Source organism: Lonchura striata, chromosome 3 (assembly GCF_050655825.1).
Source record: "Lonchura striata isolate lonStrDom1 chromosome 3, ASM5065582v1, whole genome shotgun sequence".
NCBI lineage: Eukaryota > Metazoa > Chordata > Aves > Passeriformes > Estrildidae > Lonchura > Lonchura striata.
The window spans coordinates 47,201,297-47,215,258 of NC_140705.1; the positions used below are offsets into that span (position 1 = coordinate 47,201,297).

Genomic DNA, 13,962 nt, shown 5'->3' on the forward strand with positions numbered 1-13,962 from the left:
TCTTTAAAAAATGGTACCCATGAAGGCAACATGGTAGCTAATGTTTTACTGAAAAATAAGTTGGGCTAATTGTTCTATAATCTCTGTAAGACACATAGGATTTTGTCTTAATTATGACATTAAACTGGTCCATTCTCAGTCATCAGAAGTGTTGAACATTGATTCAGCAGTCTCTTTTAAAAACTACCACTAAAATTTTCCATCAGATAGTTATTACAGTTGCCTTTAGAAACCTTGTCTGTGACAGAACACCCTTATTCCTGGATCATTTCACTGTAACAGAGTGTTTGAGGTTTTAAAGTGTTATTTTCTATGAACAGGAGACCCAGTCACATGAATCATCTGAAAAACAAAGGATTTGAAAGGGATATGAAGACCAGATCAGTCTCTCTCCTCGTCCCACTTTGTCCTGCAGTTATTGTAACATTGTAGAGAAATTCACTCTACTCTTGGCTATTTTGTGTTCTTCACAGCAGTCAACAGGGCTGTCAAACAAACCACTTTGTTGTGCTCATTGTGATATGTTCTAAGGCTTCATCATCAAATAGATGATCTTGTTCTCCTAGAGCATGTGCACTTTTTTCCCCTAGAAATTTCAATCCAGTGCAAACAATTTTGACTCATCCATGATATAAGGATCTTGGCCATTGAGTTGAGGGTTCCTGACATTCGGCATCTCAAGTGAAGCTGTTGAGCCTAAGCCAGTCAAGCTGCCAGAAGTTTGGAAATCCTAGCCTTGCCAGCCCAGCTGCTGTGCATAATGGAATAGCTCATATGCTGAAGACATTTGCAAAAGAACAGAAATATAGTAACCCCCAGACAGCTATGAAAACTACCCTGCATCCTTATAACTCATCCTGCAGATGATACAGAAGGGACTTTCTCAGTATCATATAACAAAGTTGAAAGGAGGGATGGTGAAACTGAAGGAGACATAATCTAAATGGTCTTGACACTGATGGAGCAATTCTGCATAGAAGCTGATCCTGATTTTTTTTTTGTGTCAAGTTCAATAAACCAGTGATGTATTTTTGGTCAAAATGACAATAAAATACAATCATTGGGTAGCAGTAGCTGACTTTCTGATTATTCATTCTCTCACCAATTTTTTTTGCTATCTGGAAATAGCTGGGGAAAGACTTTTATGAACATCAGTGTTGATAAAATATTAAATATGTTTGAACCATTGAACTTTCTGTGTTTAAAAATTAAATTAATTATTAAATAATTGTGTATTTAAGGTATCATATTAAAAAGATGCACCACAGGAGTTATGTTCAATTTGATGATCTTTACAGCAGTAATACCCTTGGACAAAATAAAGAGCTGCAGTGCTACTCATAATATATATGTATAGATTGTCATTTCTGTTATGACTCTGGCCTTTGAATAGAAAACTGACACCTCTGCTTCTGAGTGAAGAGCTGAGAGGTCTCCCACCAGTTCTGTTGGATAATCCAGCTCTTACGTTCTCATTATTATCACTATTATTGTTTCTGTTGTTTTTATTCTTAGCATTACAGCTGCATTTGTTCTTCAGAATTAGGGCTACATGCCTTTGTAACAGCTTAAAGTGATCTAGCTATGAACCTACCTTAGCAGCACTTTCAAAGCAGAGCAACAAGAGGCAAAGTCTATTCCAGAGAGACCCGTGTTCAGCTTGGGCACAGTTACCCTTTCTATGAAACCCTGATCGTGAGGTCTGCAGGTGGAGACCAAGAGTCCAGATTCCAAAAGCTGAGGAATTTTAAACCTAAGTATCCAGCTGCTGTGGAAGGTGTTTTCTTGGTAAGAGGTAGGCTGAGGTCCGGTCTTCTTAAAAATTGCTGGGAACAGGGTAGAAAGCCCAGCTCTCATATCAACACTCAGCTCATGTGGAGCAGATCCTTTGAAATGATCCTCTATGACTTATAGAGGAAAAAATTGAAAAAAAAAATCCGGTATTGAACTGAAAAAGTTCACTTCAGGTAAACCATTCTTATTTATTTATCATATTATTTTCTCTGTTATTTCATTTCTCCCATATACCTGTAAAAAGCCTTTTTGATTCCTCCTAAATACTTTGTCTGTCACTTATCTGTTTACTTATTTCCAGTTCATACATTGTACTCTCAAATATGGAAATTGATTTATTTTATTGTTCCTTTCTATAGTAAATATATTTTTTTCATATTTGCAGCCGTAAGCTTTTATTCCTATTTCTTGCCAAAGTGCATCTGTGCTTGCTTCTATGTATTCTTTCTTCTCAAAAGTTTAGTGCCTTTTCTCTATTACTTTTATTTTTCTCCAAGTTTCCCTTTTTATAAAATATTTTTAAAGTGGCTTTTATCTGAGAGGCAGAAGCTGGTTTTCCTTCCAAGATACAAGCTACAGGATCATAGCAATGATTCATTTGGACAATTTAAGTTGGTTACCCCCACACATAAATTTTCTCACCTATAACTTTTGTAGCGTCCTTTCCCTCCTGCAGTCTGACAAGTTCTCCGTGTTGGAGAAATAGCATAATCCTTGCCTGAAAGGTATGCATTAACCATACCTGACTAAAATTCATGTAGGTCAGGAATCACAGCTTGACCATCCCTGTTTTATAATAGCTCACAATGTGTGGGGACATATTCCTTCACTTGAAGCCTTGAGCTGACATCTGGAACAAGCTCCTTTTTAAGTGGTTAATTTCTCCTGTGCTTTGATTAGGAGGATAATAAACTGTCAGTCATGTTCATAGTACCTTTGGCTTGACACACAGACCTGCCTTTTCTGCCCCCCTGGAAATTTGGTAACTCATCCAGCAAAAAACTGAGCACAAGGGCAAAATTTCTCTCATGTGAGAAATCTTAGCAAGTCCATAACTACTGCTTTACCCTGTGCACAAAAGTCACAGAGTCCCTTCTGTACTGCAAATCCACAACAAAATATGTGAACAAACACACACTTACCAAAGCAAGAGATTTTTAAACAGCCTTAAGGTGAGACAGAAAAGACCCATACCAGTGTCTGTCTCCCAGGTGTACATGAAAGACTTAGAATAAGGCTTTCTCTGCATGTACATATACAGAAAGGTTATGTAGCAAGTGAGAGACTTGCCTTTTATGCCTAAGAAGAAGATGACAGCAGTACCCCCAGGAATCACAGTTCTTTGCTGAGTGATGGGCCAAAGTGCATCAGCAAACAAGCCTGCTTTGCCCTTGGTCTCCCACCATTGCAGATTTTGGTTCCTGCAGGAAAAATCAAGCCTCTCTTCTAGCTGGGGAGTGCAGACCAACCCACAAAGCTGCACTGAGGCTGCTTCTCAGCTTAGGAGCTTCCCTGCTTTCATCTGCATCGTCTACAATCACCCACAAAGAGACACTGGATTAGTCTTTATTCTGGATTTGTTCTTCTTTCCATAGAGATTATGGGAAGCCTAATGGTGTGGGACCTAGAGTGGAAAGTTGATGGGATAGATTAGGCAGAGGAGGAGGAGAATGGTGGCAAACATGCTCCCACAGGAGCTGTGTCGGTCTCCCAGGGAGGTTTCTGTTGATTATCATTATCTGTCAATACTCAGGCCATGGCAGCTCAACACCAAAGGATTTTTCCCAATCTGGGTGTAAGCAAAATTTTGCTGGGATACAGTGGATATGCTAAGACCCAAGTCAGTACAGAAAGACTATATTTATGACACAGCCTTGGCCTGCCTTTCAGGATATGTTATTTTGAACAATGGCTCCAGCCACTGCCATAGTCCCCTCTTTTCCACACCTGAAACTTTCCTCAGGAAACAGGATCACAAAATTTGCTTTAATAGAGCTTTTCCCACTGATTTGGCTGTAGATGTGGTAGATGTGGTCTGTTAAACCAAAGGCGGTGGAGTTTTATTTTTGTGAGGTCTCACTCTGTCCTGGGTTTGATTTTCATTTATGTGGGAGAAAATTAGCTCCTTCTAGATTCGCAGAATGCACTTACAAAAAGCTGCAGCAGGAAAACTGGAATTAATTGAATACCAAGTGCTATTAAACCTTCAGCTAGATTACACACAGAACTGTACAAGTTAAAAGTACATCAGAGCTGTTGAATTGTAACTATTAACATAACATAAAGGAAATGAAATGAGATCACCAGTGTTACTCAAATGAAATCTAATGCTGTTCTCATAATGCATTATCAGGTTGGACGATTGCTTGGTGGCTGATAGAGCAATTCCAGCACCCAAGCTCTTGACCAAACTAGTTAGAGTGATTGGTTCTCCCTATGCCATGTGAACACCTACAATGACATTACACCCTGTAATCCACTATTCAGAGATGAAACATTGCAGAGGACATGGTCCCATCTCTGTGCAAGAAGCAGTGGCAGTGCTGGTTTCCCTGTGCAGGCCTAGAGGGTTTTAAGTGGGTGCTAACTTACAGACCTAGACCATGGCTTCACATGAGATTTGCAAGTTCAAGGGTGTCACTCCAAGACATTTGGGGTAAGTGGGGATCACTTGTGCGATGTCTCAACTTTTTAACCACCTCACAGATTTTGTAACACAGGAGTAGCTGCTAGGTTATTTCTACATGAGTAAGTATAGTGCCTTCTAAGGATTCAGCAACCAATACAATCAATCAGTCATGCCAGATATATGTTTATAGCCTCTTACCTCTCCAAGACTTCGTGGCATCCATCCATTAGGCTTCCAGAGGAGGCTGTACAAGATGAGCTGGTGCTAAGCAAGCCTAGCAGAGTCATAGCACACAGCCTTGATTTGCCACTGTTTTGTCTCTGTTTTGCAAAATGCCTACCTTACATTTGAATTTCCTCAACTTAGGGAAATTTGAATGCTTGTCTCCTGTGTTCAAAGAATATCCTAATTATGATGCAAGTAGCTATAGCCTTTAGGTGTAACTCAATGCATTTTTGGTGTTGAACAAGAAAGCTGTTAAGAAGAGTCTTGTCGGTTTACACTTAGGAACATCCAGGAAAATAAGGTACCTATCATTTTAGTCAACTCCTGTGATTATTTTTATTATTTTATGCAACATAAAAATGCATTGCCACTACTTTTATCTATCAATTTACTTTGTATTTTGTGCAATTGTTATTCAAATTCACTAAAGTGGATTAAAAATAGAAATCTGAATTGTTTAGGTAGCTCCAAGACTTGAGAAGATGTCTGCATAGTTATATTCTGGTTTTCTTTTAATATCTAAGTGTCAAAAGTGAAAATGAATGTGACAGCTGTGAAATACTCAACTTCAATTGACAGCATTTTAAAATAAAGCCTCTGTGGCTTAGCAAAGGAAATTTTGCTAGATCTTGAATATAAATGAACTGGTATAACTAGCTCTGCTCATTCCTCTTTTGTTATCAGTGGACAGACTGGTAGGCCACTGTGCCAGGGCAGACCACTTGCATAAAGGTGGAAACTTTAGAGTCCAGGTCAGAAATCTAGTCAGACTTTTTACCTCATCAGCACTTAGCGGAAGTTTCTTCTCCAGTTAATTCTCGGGGCACTTCAGAGCAAATTGATTGAAATGAGCCTGAAGGTGTAATAGTAGCTGCCCACTGTATGGGATATGCATTGCTAATTACTACTGATGGAAATCATAATTACTTGTGGCTACCTCTTGGAAGAGTAGACTTACTTTATAAATAAAAGAAAAAAGAAATTGTTATTTCCTTCATCTGCTTGGTGTGGGCTGGCTGTTTCAATGCATACCAAATGTGGAGTTTTTAAGACAAAAGATGATTTCACTTCACTATACTTATAGGTCTGGGCTGCATCTTTGCAAGACACTGTACTCCTACATTGCCATCCAAAGTAAAAATGCTTTTTTTCTGTTCCTATAAAGCTGTATTACTAGTGAAGCTTTATGGAGGAGCTTGCAACAACTGGAGCAATTTTCTGAAGATGGAGTTAGTAATAGTGCTGCTTTTAGTTTCACCTCTTATGAAATGCGTATAACTTTTTTTCCATATAGTAGGAATTGTAAATTAATTCTTATGTCTCCATGGGTTTGAAATGAAAACGAAGCCTTCACAGTTCAATGAAGTGGAAAGTCTTTCATCAGAAGAAAATCAGTCAAGGAATTGGATGGCAAAGACCTCATACATTGCAAAACAGTTGGTTGCAATTAAGGCCAGGGGTAAGATATGCATGATTCGGTCATGTTTCCTTTTGTCTATTTAATCAGCCTGAGGCATAACATCAGATGGCTTGAAGTAGCATTGTTTCCTTGTCATATCCTATGTTTTGCTGTATATTATGTGTACTTTATATGTACTGTATCAAAGGACTACAGTCTGTTCAAAATATAGATGTTTCATATCCTGAAATAACCAACACACTTTCATAGAAGCATTAACATTCTAAAGTAGTGAGCACTTCTGCTGAGGGGAAATTATTTTGGAGGTTGTTAGGGAATCATGTAGTAATAACGTCAGAGATAAATTCCTTGTACCACAGCCCTTCTCTATGGTCACAGTGGCAAAGACAATGACAGCCTGTGCTGATATTTCTCTTTCTGTCTCACAAGACATACTTTTCAGGGAGAGCTGTGGATCACTGTGCACCATGAGAAAAAAATTTTAAATTAATAAGAAGCTGAGTGGAGTCAAAGCTGAACTGAAAGCGAGCTAGACATAAACTAAAAAGAGTCCAGTAGTTTGGTGACCATCAGCTACTGAAGTCACAACACGCTACTGCCAGTTTTACTAAAAATCTCAGAACAGCAGGTAATCTTATTTACCATATGCTAAGCACGGTGCAGCAGATGGACCATGGCATTCTAGTCTTTTCTGTGCTTTCCTTGCGCTTGTCAATTCAAGCCCTGGGAAAAAGGCTGGTATCCAGTTGATAACACATGGATGTTCTCTAAGGGCTTTCATCAGTGCATTATTGCAGAAAGGACTGAAAATCCTTTCTCTATAAATTCAAATGAAGTTAGGGAGAGTTAGTGGTTCTGAAGATGGTTTATTATGTCTGTCTCAAAGTTGTCAAAAGGTAAGTCAGCCTTTAAAAAACAGATTAGCCAGAGCTGATCTGCTGGTAGAAGAGTGCTATGGAATATCACATATAAAGTATCTCCTCAAAGAAGCTCATAAACGAAGGAAATATCATCTTGTAGGTACTGATCATAGTTAGTCTGGGCACATGCCTGTTTCACTAGCATGCATGAGCCTTCAGTAACAAAATCAAGTCTTTATAATGCAGAGACTCACTGGAGCTTAACTATTGAGTTTTAAATTGTTTTTTTCTTTGTGAAATAAATTTTATGTGGCAGACTCTAAATTAAATAGAAAACTAACAGCAGTGTAGCTATGTAGACAGTTGATGTCCTCAGAACTAAAGAGTACATTAGCAAAAAATGTCTGAGATTACTATTAAAATCACTTTTAATAATTTACATGAAATCCTTAGCTCTGTAAACAAACTCTTTTAAAAGTGAAATTTAACATTATTTATTCTGCTTCTACTGTCTTTTATAAATCTGAGGACCAAGCATGCTCAGGGACCTTCTATAAGTATAAAGTAGTGTGGCAAGTATTTTTTCAAGAAACTAATTAGACAATCCGTAGCATTTTTGAGGTGCGTAAGGAAGGAAGATAAAACTTCTGTTATCATATCCTTATGCTTATTATCATATTTTAAAGTTACTACCCAAATTTCTCTGATTCACTTTGCATATTTATTCTAGCAAAATGATAACATAAGAAGGCTTAGAGGACTGCTTGGGGGCACCTCTTCAGTGGGTTCAAGGTGTTTTTGGCTAAGTACAAGAAAGAGGAAGGCACTCAGTGTTATTACCTTTGAAGCCTATCCTTTCCCACTGGAGGCATCCAATGACTGCCAACCACTTGAACATGGAAGTGTCTTAATGTTTTCTTTGTTTTAATGCCCTGCACAGAGCATTAAATTCCTGGCCACTTCTAGTGACAGATACTAATTTTAAAGATGTTTGCTGTGACCCAGAGCAGTTTTAGTGACATTACTCATCCTTTAAAGTCAGTTAGTCTTCTGGCTGCCTAGTGAACTGAAGTAGCTCGACATGGAAGGGGCAGGTAATCATGAGAGTCAGTGCAAAGGGGTGGGAAAGAGCACATTGTATGAGGACAGAGACTGGGATCTTGGCAAGCATGAGCTGGGTTGACTTAAATTGCCGTGGGATTGTAGACTCCTTCTATACACCTGGTTTCTAAAGTTATTTTTACAAAGGAAAGGAATAGCATTTTAAAAGAAAGCAAAGATACCACTCCCTGTGACATTCAGCTTCTGACTCCCCCTCATGAAGCAGGGTCCTTTGTGGACCTCCTGGTCTCTGTAGTCTTCTCAGCCTGTACTGAAACTAGCAGCAGTGATCTGTAGGACTGCCATTAATGAAAGGTCTCTCCTATCACAGGGTTCCAGTAAGTTCCAGCATGAGAATAGATCAGCTATCCAGGGAGTAAATATGAGCCCTGTGGTGCTTCCATAACCTGGGTTTGAGCAGTGGCTGGACTGGCTTGTGACACTGGGGTTCCACTTTCTCTGTGGTCTGTACAACATTGAACCAATGAGCAGTACCCTATAAGAACTAAATGGTATAGAGAGATTTTTCACAAGGTCACAGCATAGTTGAGGTTAGAAGGAAAATGCAACCCCCACTGCTCAAGCAGAGACACCCAAAACCAGTTGCCTAGGACAGTGTGCAAATGGCTTTTGAATATCTCCAATGATGGAAAATCTACAACTTCTATGGGCAGCCCATGCCAGTGCTTTGCCTGCACATTATAAAAGTGCTTCCTGATGTTCAGATGGTGGTCCTGTGTTTTTAGCTTGTGGCCATTGTCTTTTAAAAATCTTGGACTATTATATGAAACATGTTGCTAAAAATGGTCTGTCTTTTTTATTCTTAGAGATTGTGGCAAAAGAAAAAAAGGAAAAAATCCATTAACATAGGGTATATGCATTTCCATAATATCTATTCCACTTTCCTGAAGAAAATGCATTATAGTGGCTTAATAGTAAATGAATCTCTGATCTCCAATTATCAGTCCTTTATTTACCTATGTACTAATTTCTGAAAATACAATTTCAAATTCATCTCTGATAATCCTTTATACTGCAAAATGTTGTCCTATGTATTTTAAATAGCAGCTGGGACAATTAGATAAAAATATACAGAAATAATATCTGTTTTAATCCAAACATTTACCAGAGCTGCGAGCCTATAATTTTAGAGTTCAGAAAATGGGAAACATGCAATGTCTTTAGAGAACTTAAATGCAACAAGTTAACAGCTGCAACTTCATGTAGCTGTGCATCACTCTGAAATCATAATTTCAAGCTAAGAATGATCTTCCCAGACTGAGCACTCATGATCAATTTGAATAGAAATTATTCACTCAGAATTTGGGAAGCAAAGCAAAGAGTTTGAAGTGATTTATTCAGAAATTTCTCCTAAAGAGGAAAGTACCATAAGGTCAGGACTTCACAAACTGGTTATGAACACTGAGGCAAAATCCCCATTAACCTAGGAGAATGTTTTGGGTGATGTGTTGTATCTATATATTATGAATCAGTTTTGAAATTTTCTCTTCATTGGGTTATGTCAAATAGACTTGACAACATTGCATTGAAGGTTTAGTGAAAGTGAATCACTCTCCTGCTCTTTTAGTCTTCTTAATATACACTATAATGCCTTTGAACCCTCTTTCCTCCTCTGCTGTTCCTGACTATTCTTCTGTGCATTTTTGAACCAGATTTGTCTAAGATATAGCCTAAATTTATCCACATCCCTCCAAAATTGCAAATGATAAGCTGGAGTTAAGCCAGTTGACTTTAACAGGAATGTGCGTAGTCGTGCCTGGTAGATTATAGTCTCTGTGGCTCTTTTGATCAATGCAGAGAGATATTAATTTCAAATGCATATTTTGTGCTTGGAGGTAACTTTGACCTAACTAATTTGTCTCTTTCATTGCAAATACATCTCAGCCTTCAGTCAATTTTTGGCCAGGACCATATGAAGTATGACCCAAAGCTGCCTGGAATCTGTCTGCCCACCTGAAGACCATGAAAAGGTTAAATTGGATAAAAACTACCTGTTTAACTCTATTAGATAAGTTAAATTTCTGTCTTTTTGTCTGGAAGTAGGCAAGATAAATGGGTCTTATACAGGGAAACAGTGAGTTGTACTGTAGCTACTGCAGAGAATTTCACATATGCTCTGCTGTGTTGTGCTGGCACGGCTCCGATGCAGCATGAAGGGCACACTGCTCACAGTGTTAGCACATATGATTAAAGATACAGCAAGACAAGAAGCAGTCTCCCAGAAGAGTTTTAAAAACCACTTATTTAGAAAAACCAGTGCTTCCAAATCGTGGAACAAAATAAACAGCCCATGATGAACACTTGGTCTTCTTTTAATCTGAACTACCAGCCACTCTGCTGCCATAGCCCAGAATATTCAGATATTCTGGACACCTTCCAAAATTTTTGTCTCCATCAATCTCTAGATGATATTAATTTCCTGAACTAATTTCTTGTCACTTATTGAATGAAAACATGAGCTATATGTTTATCCAGTAATAACAATACCGTTGTTGTTTTCTTGAGAGCAGATGCATCCATTACCAGATGAAAGCGAAAGTATCACAACTGTTTTCTATGACTTCTGAAGCATCACCAATTCTTGGTGATGAAATCACCAAAATCTTTCTTATAATTTTATTCACCTGTCTGGGTTTTTTGGTTTTAATGACGACTCTGCCTTTTTGATATATCTGGTTATAGTAGGCTTTTACAGTCATGCTTTAGCTCACAGGTAGCTGCATTAATTTTAGCAAAGTGCCACAACAAACATCAACACTGTTCTCTGAGGTGCACATTGCACCAGATTCTTAGATGGATAAGCTTTTTAATAAACCCTGCCTCACCACATGTATCACTTTTCTCAACTGTCTATAAACCAAGATTACCTGGGCATATCTCTCTCACACATACCTATGATTTGTCTAAGCTAAGGGACCACACTGACATAGATCAAGCAAAGGTGAAAAGCCATTGCACATATAGGTAATTTTAATCCATTCCATTTTTAAATACCACAATAAATTTAATTTTCACAATAAATTAAATAGCCATATTCAGTTTACAAAATAGAATTACTTAGTGTGAAACCAGTATTTACAAACATTGTACACTATGTACACCATGTTTAGCTTTGTTGACACACAAGTATAGAAGAAAAAATTATTTGACCTTTTCTTGACACATGATTGACATGCTACAAGTGACACTATGGTCCATACAATAAAACAATAGTGCAAACTCACCACAAGAACTCTAAAATAATGTAGTTTGTATGAGATAAGATATTCATTTAAAATAATAAGAAAATAGTACTATTCACTCTCATTGTAAAAATTCAGCACTGTGTTTAAAGTGTCAGTATTCCTTTAGCAATACATGTACCAAATATAGCCTCAAGATTATGCTTTCTCACAGCTTTACAGACTTTTGACAAGAATTTTTATGGCATAAACTAATGTTCTGCTTAGATCAATAAGTATGTTACATAAACACTTCACTAAGCAAGAGGAACACTGACCATTTTAACAGTGTCTGACTTTGTTTCCCTAAATACTTCCTTTCCCTTTATTATTATATCTTAAAAGATGCAACTATATTGACAGTAAATTTATGTTAGTTACTACTCTGTAGAAAAAAATCGATCCCACTGTATATTTGGTCACACACTGCAATATGTACACGTATGCATGAAAAAAGTTACTTTGCTAGTTGTATCTATGAAAAGTGCATATTTCAGCAGAGACATCCTATTGCATGCCTCATGTGCAACAGAAAGTGTTGTTTGAAGTTTTGTTTAGGGCCAGTTAAATGTCCTCCCCGTGATCTGGTAAAATTTTTGATTAAAAGGATGGAAGAACTTGCGCAATTTGGTAATGACAGAGGTGTCCACCTCTGGATGGATGCGTCCCTTGCTACCCGCCAGGCACTTGTTAAAGACAATGTTAAATCGCAAGCAGTAAAACCCTCTGGTGGCATTGAAGTATAAATTGTACTGACTTATCCTTGGAGGAAGATTTAGGAACTTCTCAACCAGCTGGAGTTCAGGCAGTGGTTCTGTGATGAGCCGATCTCCGTCCACAATATGAAACTGCTCGATTGGGAAGTATTTTAACCATCTCTCCAGATGTTTTGTATAGATGCTGGTTCTCACTGCCTTATACTTAGTGTTCACTTCGCAGGTATTAGGATCAATTGCCAGCTTCTCAAATTTGTAGTAAGTTTTGTTCTTTCTTTCCTTGCCTTCCAGCACCTGAGTGTAATCAGAAATAGCTCTTGTGGTAGGTTCCCTGACAATGATCAATAATTTGATAGATGAGTTCATTTTGTAAATCCTTTCAGGTACTTCCTCAGTGATAAAATACGCAGGGCTTTTCTCAATTGTTATTTGATGAGGGTAAGAAAAAGGCATTTTTTTCCGGTACCACTCAATTCCCTTAGCATAGTTTTCATCATTGTCAAAGAAGTGAATCTCTTGAGAAGCTTTGACCACTGCAGGGTGAAGGTTCAGCATCTCCAGTAGTGCTCGGGTGCCTCCTTTCCGCACCCCAATGATAATGGCCTTGGGAAGCTGCTGAACCAGATTGTGCAGTCGAATTTGTTCCTTGGTGGCATTGCCCTTTCGAAATTCATGGAGCAGACCTCGCTTGAACTGCAGGGCTCGCAACGGGATTTCGTCCTGGCTGCGGGATCCAAAACGACCATCAATGGGGCAGAGGGGCTGCAGTCTGCAAGTAAAATAAGAGGTACTTGTAGAAAGAGGGTATCTCTCAAGACAAGTTTTATGTACAAGGGAATCATGCTCTTGGGAACATATTCAAATGTAATGTGATATGCTCATTTTTCAACTTTTATCTTATTCTGCCAGCAATTAAATAATTTGCATTTTTTTAATTGTTTAATTGGTTATTTTTTAGCAGTGATTTAGCTGAGAAATTTCTAACTTGACCCATCTGTCCTTTGCCAGCATAGGAACTGTGATTACTGGTCTTGTGTCTTCTTAAATCTTGCCTAAACTTCCACATTCCTCATTATTTTGTGATGAGTTTGGCAGTTTTTAAAGCATTGTAAGATGAATTATATTTGCACATTTTGATCTGAAGATACACCTGATTTAAGTAATCTCTTTCCCACACTTTTCTCATTCTAGCCTGAAGTCTTCCCATTGTGCTGATCCAGAGATGGCTTTTTTAGTGAAGAGGAGAAAAAGGGATGAAAACTGGCTTTCTAAGTATCATGTTTCAGTATGTCTCCTCCACTTTACAATATGCCCAGTGTTTCTCTGCCAGTCAGAGCCAGAAAGATCAAGGTTCTGATTCAGATAAGATTAGCAAGGTACAAAAATAATGGCAAGAAGAGTTTTTAAATATGCATTTATTGCATTGTTACATCAACAATTTTCTTATAATCACTCTTGTATCCTCCCATTGAACCTTATTTTTTGTTTTATTATTTCTTCTTTTGCAACTGCATTTTTGCACTATTCTTTTATATTCAGCTACAATTTTTTCCCCTCTTTTCTACTTTCTAATTCTTTGTTATTGTATCTGATACCATTGGATCCAAGAAGTGGTTCAGTAAGAGAAATGTTAAAATTTTACTTCTACAGGACCTTGAATAAATTCTCATCCCCACTGTCAAATCAGCACCTTGGACATTATACAGGCCAATATTTCACTGAAGGTTAACTTGGTGTGTAGAGAGAGCTTCCAAGGTCCTAGAAAAAATATTATTACTAATTTTTTTGGAGCCATGCTCTCCAAAATTAAGGATATGTAAGAACAAAGGTTGCCTAGGAAATTTTAGTGTGAGCTTGCTGTGCACATATATTATGATACAGTTCTTAAATTACACAGCTGCATGCTATTATTTTTCACAGGACCCCTGCCTTAGCCAGTATACCAGATGGGCAATGCTCATTAATAGCTGTTTAG

General features: G+C 38.0%; 1 protein-coding gene across 11 annotated transcripts in view; it reads right to left on the minus strand.

The window, feature by feature from the left end:
* Window positions 1–11,002: 11,002 nt before the first annotated feature.
* Window positions 11,003–13,962, minus strand: part of HS3ST5 (heparan sulfate-glucosamine 3-sulfotransferase 5) — a 192,542-nt gene continuing 189,582 nt past the window's right edge. For all 11 annotated transcript variants that reach the window (XM_077782266.2, XM_077782267.2, XM_077782264.2 and 8 more), the window contains one exon: window positions 11,003–12,756. In XM_077782266.2, the coding sequence (XP_077638392.1) occupies window positions 11,826–12,756 (931 nt within the window). In that variant the 3' untranslated portion in view covers window positions 11,003–11,825. The remainder of the gene's footprint in view (window positions 12,757–13,962) is intronic.